This window comes from Trachymyrmex septentrionalis, unplaced genomic scaffold, assembly GCF_001594115.1.
Source record: "Trachymyrmex septentrionalis isolate Tsep2-gDNA-1 unplaced genomic scaffold, Tsep1.0 scaffold6, whole genome shotgun sequence".
Taxonomy (NCBI): Eukaryota; Metazoa; Arthropoda; class Insecta; order Hymenoptera; family Formicidae; genus Trachymyrmex; species Trachymyrmex septentrionalis.
The window spans coordinates 3,235,799-3,245,853 of NW_017305778.1; the positions used below are offsets into that span (position 1 = coordinate 3,235,799).

Consider the following 10,055-nt stretch of genomic DNA (forward strand, 5'->3'; position numbering starts at 1 on the left):
TCTGTGCCGTGGCAGAAGCGATTGACAAAAGAGAGAGAGAGAGCGAGAGAGAGAGAGAGAGAGAGAGAGAGAGAGAAAGGAAGAAAGAAGAGCTATCTTTTTTTTCTCTTGTTGTCCTTGTCATACTTTTTCTCATGAGATGCTTGCGAAAAGTCAATAATGCCTTTATTTTTATCACGCCCTCACAACCCGGATTAATAAATCATATCTCATACTTTTCCCCTCGAGATTCTTGTCTCTATCTTACGATCCTTCGAGGAACTTGCATTTTATTAACTTCTATCTCCTGTTCGTGCGGCCCGCTGCTTCTGAATTTTCAGTAGCAAGCACGTTGGTAAAACGACGTAATTCATTAAATTAAACGCAGAACTACTCGCCGGATAATGGATATTATGCAGCGGTGAGCACCGTATTCCACGCGTTTCTTTCACCGCTCTTCTCCTCCCGGAAACCTCTATCTACACTTCCGTCCGCTTGTTGGGCAAAGTTAATTAATGAGCGAAAAGTGTCTCCGCGAGAACAGCCGGTGCTAGCCAGAAATATCCTGGTCGAATCCGATGACACTACTTCGAGAGACAATCCGCAATTAGGACAATAATTATAAACACCAGGTAGAACACCGAGAAATTAGAACGTTTTAATCGAGAAACTCGATGAGAAACGATACAGTGAAAATATCTCAATAGTTTGCGGGGTGCCAGTATTATATTTTTGCGTCCGACGTAAACCGTTTGTCGGAAACCGCAATGAATTCCAACGAAATTTATTCTGTACGGTACTTGCAGAATAAGAGATATTAAAAAAATTCTTTCTTATTTAAAAATCCTTCCTACTTTCGTTCTCCCTTTGTGTTGCGATAATTAATATATACCATAAAAGAAGCCAAACATCGGGGACATTCTATTAGGAGAAATATCTACAAGAATACATTATAAATTAATTAAACAAGGACAATAATCGATAATGCTCAGATAATAAACACGCGAATCCTCTTTGGAAGAGAGGAGACCATTGAAAAAAGAAAAAAAAATCTCCACAAATGGACAACGATTTTCAATAATATAACGCTTGCGAGAACACGAGCGTGAAGTATCGATAATGTGTCGCATTTATAATCTATTCAGTGACCGGAAAATTAGTCGAACGGAAACTAATTAAAGATAGTTATCGGCGTGCGCGTTGTGCAATGAGTGTATATCGTATGCGAGATTTGTTAATCGAGAATTAATCTCGATTGGATATAGGAGAGTGCGGGCAGCGGGTAGATAAGGGAAACCGTTGGTGCCACCGTTCGGTGTGTTAAACTCGAACAGAGTTAATCCGGATTAAACTCTGGTAGCCCCTCTACTATCAGTAAAACTAGAAAAGATAAACACATATTCTGTGATATCTTTGGTCAGGGGCGTCTCAGAATGTCGTATGCTTCATACGCGGATTAGAAAGTTACCGTAAAATAATAGAACTAACAAGTGTAAGTGTAAGTTGTAAATGTATACCCGATAAAACTTCGTTTGTTTGTCGAAGTTCGTTCAGCAAGTTTCGTTCAACACTCGATAAACAGCAACGGTATAACTTTCAATAGCGTCATTATAGATAACTTTCAGAAACTTCCCACGGTATTTAAAAAAAATACAGATTTCCTCTTTCAAATATTCTTCGTAAGAATTATTAAAACGCACGCAATATGTATATTACAATTAAATATAAATAATATCTATATCCCCTTCAAAAGTAAAACATTAAGTTTTCCAGAAAAGAGGAAATTTCCACTTGAAAATTTTTGATGAAATAATCGGCAAAAAGAATTAATTCTTAATACGAATAAATGTTGTGCTTGTCATTTTCACAACCCTTAAAAAAACCTTTTTTACTTGTCATAATTTTGATGACTTCTTTAAAACCATTTTTTTAAGAGTTGTGACGATTTTTACGATCGTTTATGTTAATGAAGTTAAATTAGTTCACTTTTGATAACTGATAAGATAATGTTTACTCATTCACATGGTACAATTAAAAAACCATATTTTTTAGTCGTGTAACTTTTGAGGTAAGGCAGCAATATGTTCAACGTAAAAAAAATATTATAGAGTTAAAAAATATTATTACTTTTGTCAAATTTTTGTTTACCTATATTGTTATTGTCTTTTCTTTCTGTTAGATGTAATAACCCATCGATTTGACAACTTTAAGACCATGCTGTTACTTTTCTTTCGCGAACAATTATAGGATCGTATCTTTCTTCCTTCGTAAATATCCGTAGCTAAGTTACATGTCCGGTTCGGTGAAAGACAGGGGGTTTACAAGTAGCAAACAATACTGATCGTGCAAACGCTACACATTCGACGGTGAAACTCGATCTGTCTTGGTTCGATTCTGGACCATGAGAGGTCCATTACCGTCGAAAAGACAAAGAGATTGAGAGAAGACAAACAGTAGAGGAGATCAAGCGTCTCAAATTGTTGCCGACACTTTCTCAATATCGATGCAAGTGCACGCGGCCTTTTATAGAGATCAAGCGTGCTTTTTGCCCCTGTAATTAAACGCCAAAAATGACAAAGGCGAAAGCACTTCCCCGAAAGATGATTTGTTCACAGAACGACATAATGTACACATGAACATTTGCTTAGTAGACTGGACGTTTCCATCATAGACTATGTGGTGAGTTTTACGAGATTTGTCAGTAGTTTACACGGAGAATTATTGACAAGTGATCTTAATAAATTAAACAGTATATTTCAAATTGTTTCCTGATTTGCTTAACAATCTTTAATCAGTATCGAGATTTTTTTTACGCAATACAAATCACGATCACATTGCACTTTCCTTGCGAAAAGGTAAACATTCTTCCTGGTTCGAAAAAGGAAGATGTAGAAAGATGATACCTACTTACCTTTAAGAGCCGCTGCGACAGCACGTGATCTTCCAACTACCTCTGCGAGCTGTGTTTTGTATTTTATAGAGTCGGCATCGGCTTGTTCGCAGACCGCGCGTTGCAGCATCCTTTGCGTTTCCAGCTCTTTGGTCAAAAGTGCTTCTCGAAGATGATCGGCATGTATTTCCGACAGCAATTTCAACTGGCGCCGCATTTCTTCGACAAACTTCTTCTGCTCCGACAGCGACTGAAACAAAAAAAAAATGGATATTTAACAGAAGCTTGAATATGCTATGAACAACATGTGTACTTCGTTTATTTTATGATTTTTTAAAATACTATATAAATAATTAACACTAGGATCGCGGGTCTAAATTAAATTAATCCAATCGCGGTTCAAGATAAATCTGGCTTTTTATGAGAGAGGGTTGTCACCATAAAAGTAAAATTACTTGTAATTAATTATAATTATTCACAAAAATCTAAAGCTCTACGTGCAAATTCAAATTAATTTTGAAGAAAAAATTATCAAATGGGTAAAAAATGGTACAGCCGCGATATTAAAGTAAAGAGAGAAGTATAGTTTTATATAACAGAAATAATAAAATATATTTTTTTCTAATGTAAAAATGCCATTTTCTTTTTTCAATATTTTTTCCTCGTCTCCCCTAATATTAATATCTATATTTTAACATAAATTTTTTATATTCTGTTAAATATAAATGTGTCGCAAACTTATAACGTTGCATTCCTCAGTCCTTCCCAATCTCTTATCCACAGGATAAGAGAAAATGAACGTCACGTGAGAGATAAGCCAAAGTTTCAGGAAACTAGATAAGACGTTGCATGCCAGTGCTTTAAAGTCTAGAACAAACAGTGTCTCTCGACAGTTCGGCGACGTTGTTGTAAGGTACAGAAAGACGAGAATGTCAGTGTCCCGATTCTCGAGGAAAGATAAAAAAAAATAAATAAATTTTCGAGATCTGCGTCACTTGATATTCTTTACTTGAAAATAGATTGAAGATGTACTAAGAAATACAGTAAGCTAAAAAAATTCCTAATTAAAAGGGACAGAATTTAACAAAGACTTGCTCGTCATCTTTCCTTCGTAACCGCTGAGAATGTCCTTTCTATATAAAAAAATCAGAATCTCTGAGAAGTTCATGTCTCCTGCAATCACGCGCAATCACCACCTTCGGCGTGATAATACCATTCAAGATACAGGTCCTAAGGCATTAGCCTAATGAGACTTTGATGAATTATCCGCACTTAAGGCATCACCGGGGCCGCCCTCATTGAGCAGCGACCCAAGCCTCGAAAGTCTGGTACGTCCTCTATCTTCTCTCCACCGACGTCGATCTCGACCAACTTAGGTTCACCCTCTTACTCCCTGACCAACGTCGTGTTTTGTGTATGGCCAACGTCTACAGATTCATGTTTCTGGAACGGTCCGCGGACATGCACTGGTCCGCCATTGCCTGGAACACTGTGTACCGAGAGCCCGTGTCAATAATTAACGCCCGGCTGACCCGACAACTTCGTCGACCCGTTTGAGTCAAGGGTGCAAGAGGGATCGTTATCGATACCACGAGACGCGAACCTTCCCGATCGTCCATCATGTTACATCTTAGGTTCCACGATTTACTGGATTGGCGAAAGGTGAAATTCTTGAGATAGTCAATATCAGTAATGCTGATAATTCAGGAAGAAATGCGGTTGTCTTTACACGACGCAAAATGCGGTGGAATCGAGGATAAATGAAAATGAATCGCAATCTTAAAGACGGTCTCATCTTTCGTCGTTACTGTGACAAATTGAATATTAAAAAAAGATACCGTACTTATTCCTTGTAACGATGAATTTTAATTTTTTATAAAAGTGAAAAATTATATAACCTTTTCTAATATTTTAATTACAGAATATCTTATAAGCTACCACATAAATTAGCTAAAATTAATCGACATAAAATTGACATTTTACACGTAATAAAAAATGACAAAAAAATAACGGAAGACAAAGCTTTTCCATCCGATTGAGCTAAGCTGGCTCCAGCGCAACGTTCTATAATCTGTTTCGGCAAATCCAAAATACTTCACTAACACCGGTCGCATGCCGCAATTGCGCCAAGCCGGATTAATTAAATACGGTAGAGGAAAAACGCGAGCCGTTTATATTCACGCGAAGTCACGCGAAAATTGTTCCGCTTGCAACAAACACTGCGACAGACGTTTCTGCTCTGTATCGTCAATTATGGGATTATAATATTTATTTTGTCGTAATTATTATTTTATTAATTATTCCGATCATTTTTCTCTCTATTTTTAAATAAAAAATCGTTATTAATACATGCATTATTTAATCAAGTGTCTGTATATAAAATAAAATAATATTTAATGATATTCACATATTTCTCTTATGATTTAATTGCAAAAAGAGACTTTCATTAGTAGTTAAGAATGTACGTATCAGATGAAAATAATACCAAAAATATATAAAAATTTAATAGATTATTCTATTATTACGTCTAAATATATCTGTGTAAAATTTGAGCACAATTCCCTTATCAATTTAAAAGTTTTCTTTTCTTTCTCTTGATTCTTATCTCGCATTTTGTAATATTTATTTGCAAATAAGAAAGTTATCAAGAATTAAATCAAATTTTATACATCTACTGATCAAACAATAATAAATATTCGTGCTAAAGTTTATTTAGATCCACACAGGCGAAGTTGTTCCACTTTTCGATAAACTTCCACTCACTCTCTAACTCTCTTACTCTCTTATTCTTTTATTCTTTTGTTTATCTATTAGGTAAATTACCATCATAGTTCATGCAAAGATGGAACAATTGACTCGTTTAAAAGTTATTGACTTGCAGAAAAATATAATTTTACTGTAAAATTATTATAAACTATTTGTTATTTTATTTTTTGCATTATTTTTAATTTTAAGGTGTATTTGCGAGCTAATATCATCAAACTTTTTTAATTGATATTGGCTGATTATTTGACTGATACTTTTAATTAATATTGCACAGCCAGATCCTTAAGTAATACAGTTATTTATTGTGTCTCTCTGTGAATAATGTTTATCTTTCTCTTTTTCCCTCGCTCTCGAATGCTGACATTAACGAATTCCACTCGGTTCTCGCGTTTATATCTCACGAAGATTCGAACGAACGAAATCGCAGCAGTTTTTCCTTACGTGTAACTAATTTAATGACGACGATTTGTATAGCAATCTACGTAAGCATCGAGCGACGGATGCGGCGACGAGATCCTCCTCGAAAGAAAGGAAAACTGATTTGGGGCTATTAACTCGCGCGAGTCGCGTCTTGCCGATTTGGTCGACCAATCGAAACTTTGCCGATGGAAAAACTCGAAGCTCTTTCTAGATACCATAGACAGAAATCCGCGCGATTCGCGTCCGCGATGATCGGCGGAAAAACCAGCAATGCTCTTCTATTCATGTCGATTAAACGAAATCGAGGTTGATTTTCTCTTCTTCGTATTTAAAAGTAAAATGGCTGTATATAAAAGACTTTTAGAAGTTACGCGTATCGTAAATCTCAATATAACTTTGGTGAAGTGAAAGAATTTTATTCGCGTCTCTTTTTAAGATCTATAAAAATTCTCTGAACCGGAGAACAGTTCATTCTCATCACACATATCTTCCATATCTTCGTTTTGCGTTGATAACAAATAATATGTATGAGAAAAGACTCGCGCATATTCCCGAGTTACAAAATAGATTAGACTTTACGACAATGATTCTGACACGCCAATAAAAATATTCTTCCCGTTTTGCGATGTGAGTTAGTCTCTCCATTCAACTTCTGTTCAAATAAAATGTCAAATGTCAACTAGCAATTTTGAAAGTGCGATAGTTCTCCAATCAATAATTTCTTATCGGAAATGAAAGGCTTTTCATTAAACTTTGGTGACATGCAATTAAACGAGAAAAAATAATCTTATTGTCCATGTCTAATCGAACTTTTACTTTTTCACCAGAATTTCAATTCGTGATTTGATTATCATAATTTTAACATTAAATTGAAAATTTCCAATAGATGAAATCTTACCGCAACATCTTCCTTAAGTAAAAAATTCTCGAAGTATTCGTCGTTGAAGTAAAGAACGAACTTCTCTAGATACTCCATATTATTCAATTAAAGGCTCAATGAAAATTCAGAACACCGACGATGCCGTCTTTAAATTATTCTAGAATCTTGATGCAAAATAAGAGAGCTATCTACGATTCATGGGAAGAGGTGGCAGAAAAAGGGAATCAATCTTTGAATCGAGAGGGAAAACATTTGCGGATGGTACTATGCGATCGGTGCAGCACGTACGATCACATTGGCGTTAACTTGAGAATTTCTCGATTTGCAAGACGCCCACGGGAAAGAACGCTCAAATGTCCGTTTTTTTTGCACGGCTGGTTAGTCGTCCAATACACGTCGTGTAATATTTTTCCTATCGGCAGGCACTTCCGTCGTAAAAGCGGATATACGATCAGTACCACGTCGTTGCACGTGCGCTAAAGATCGTTTCTGGAGAACAAGTGCATCACTTTGCACCCGAAGAGTGCAGCCAAATGACTCTCGAAACTATAAAACTCGTATGCTCATTAAAGACAGAAAAAGAATTCAAATTGAAATTAAAGGAAGCAATTAAATTAAAGGAAGTAATGCTAGAGACTTTTCTGTAACTTGTGAATATCTATCAGTATATTCATTTTCAGAATTAAAATATAAACTCTATGCGAAAAGAAGCATGAGATTTTCGCAGATTTCCATTTGTTATTGTGGAATTTATGAACTTCAAACATTTCTGTTAATCATCCATGCAATCTCTCTTTTGTCTACAGTATAAGTTTTTTTACTGTTTTAAAGAGGTTCTCTCTTACGCTACTTCCTAGTAAATAAACAGTTTATTCATAATAATACATAATACAATTAAAATAATGGAATAAAAAGATTATTAACAGTATCTTATGCCATTATACATAATTATTGTTAATTTTATATGTTATTAAATATTTTCAAAATGATAAAATAAAAGTTGTAAGATGCTCATTTGATGTATACGCATCGTTCATTTGACATATATTCTAGCTTTTTTCATTGAAGAATATAAATTTCTTGTAAACTATACAGTCAGTTTAAGTGAAACTACGAGAACAAACTTAAGCGTTTACTTTATAATTATAACAATTTTTTAATTGCTGTCTTATATGCAAATGTCTCAATTTAAAAGAGAATAAAATTATACTTTCAACTTGTCATATAAAATTCTATAAATTTAGAATTAAATAGTACGATAAAAGTTAATGAAATTTTTTCTATTATTGATATTATAAACATTTGTATTACATGTATTATAGACTTGTCTTATATTTCATCAAACGCGAGAACCTCCTTAAATTTTCATAAAATGTGAAAAAATTGAGAGTTCTCTTTCAACATTTCTACTACATTATAAAATAATTTTTTAATTTAAATGTTAAAACCTTTATTTACCTAATAAAAAATAAAATTTAAGCAGAAATAAAAAAATGGAAATTTAAAAACATATAATAATAAAGAAAAATGTCTTCTTTTATTTCAGAGAAATTTGAGAGTAAAATTTCGCTTGTACTAGAAAAGATTCAGATTGCAATCGGAAAGTCGTGAATTTTAATCGCACGATGGTTGTTGTTCGCGTAAGAACGCTAAAATTATTGGTGATACTTTGGCAAATATTGCACGGCGATGCGAAATCTATGTTAGAAAATAGTACGAGATTCATGGGTCGCATTTTGTTTCTAGGCGATGGTAAGGTAAGCTTTGCACGCGGACGGGATAAAACAAATCGCGACAAAAAGTTTCATCGATAATTCACGTCCGTCGTGGTAAATAACTTCCAGGTGTACCGCCATAAAGATATCTTGTGACCGGGCCACAGACTGAAATCCCAAACGGCGAAGGCAGATAAGAAACTATGAATTTTTCAAGCTCCCTACAATCTTGAGACGTATCCCTATTTTGGCTCTACGGAAAATTTTATTTCCTCGTTGCAAATATACGAAATAATTGATAATCGGCGGCAATTTCAATTAATTTATTTTATATTCATTCAGTATAGATACACTCTAAGTCAAAAATTTAAAAACATTTTTTTTTAATTGATATTTTTAGGATTGCTTATTTATATATATTTATTAAAATATCTATACATATAAAAAATCTGTTTTTTTTTTAGTTTTTTAGATCTAATAATTGTTATTAAATCTGAAGACTCTTATTGTAAAAGAAATACACTGTCATGGAAAAAAATACATTTAAGTAACTATAACAAAGTGTGTTTACACATATATACAAACATACATACACTTAAGACCAAAAAAGTTTAGAAAATACTTATAACAATATGTTTTTTAATAATAATTCTGCAGATTCAACAGTTATGAAAGTTAAATTTATTAAATATAGAATTTACAGAAATGGATCTATGGCAAAATGTTGTGTATTAACGTGTGTGTGTGTCTACAATATATAAAATAGAACAAGTATATATTTATATATTTCTAGAAAATAAAATTTAAAAGACAATTTTTACTTGTGAATTGTTTCAATTATGTTTGATGATGCGTGTATATAAATGGATATTTTAATGAAAGTATACTTTCCAAAAAAACCGATAACTTTCTGATTGTATGATGATGAACTACCCATTTCCACTTAGAATGTTTTTCTAACGCTAACATAGCTATCAAAACACCCAAATGTATAAATGAAAGAAAAACTAACTATCTAACTCATTCGAAAATGTTGACCTGTGCCCTTTCTGATATCGGTTTCATTTGACTGATGATTTGCAGTGTGCTGTCTGCTTTTATGACGTTAGAAGGAAAACATTCAGAGACGTTCACGTTGACGAAGTCGGCGAATTGTTTTTCCAAGGCGAAACTACGTTAATTAAATGATGCGAGAGAGAGGATTCCTCTTTACGCGACAAAATGCAGCGCAAATGCAAAGTTCGTGACGACAATGACATACTTTCATTGCATTTGTCTCGACAGTACGCATCGATTGTAGCGAAACGAATGATCATTTGTTAACGGTAAGTTATGAATAAATTATGCAATGATTACCATTTAATTAATTCCGTTATATTTCTCATATATATATATATATATATTT

The 10,055-nt window shown here is 33.8% G+C and overlaps 1 protein-coding gene across 4 annotated transcripts in view; it reads right to left on the minus strand.

Annotated features, from left to right (window-relative positions):
- LOC108752324 (MICOS complex subunit Mic60) overlaps positions 1 to 10,055 on the minus strand; it is a 42,185-nt gene that overhangs the window by 26,820 nt on the left and 5,310 nt on the right. For all 4 annotated transcript variants that reach the window (XM_018493098.1, XM_018493097.1, XM_018493096.1 and 1 more), the window contains one exon: positions 2,891 to 3,119. In XM_018493098.1, coding sequence (XP_018348600.1) covers positions 2,891 to 3,119 — 229 coding nt within the window. The remainder of the gene's footprint in view (positions 1 to 2,890; positions 3,120 to 10,055) is intronic.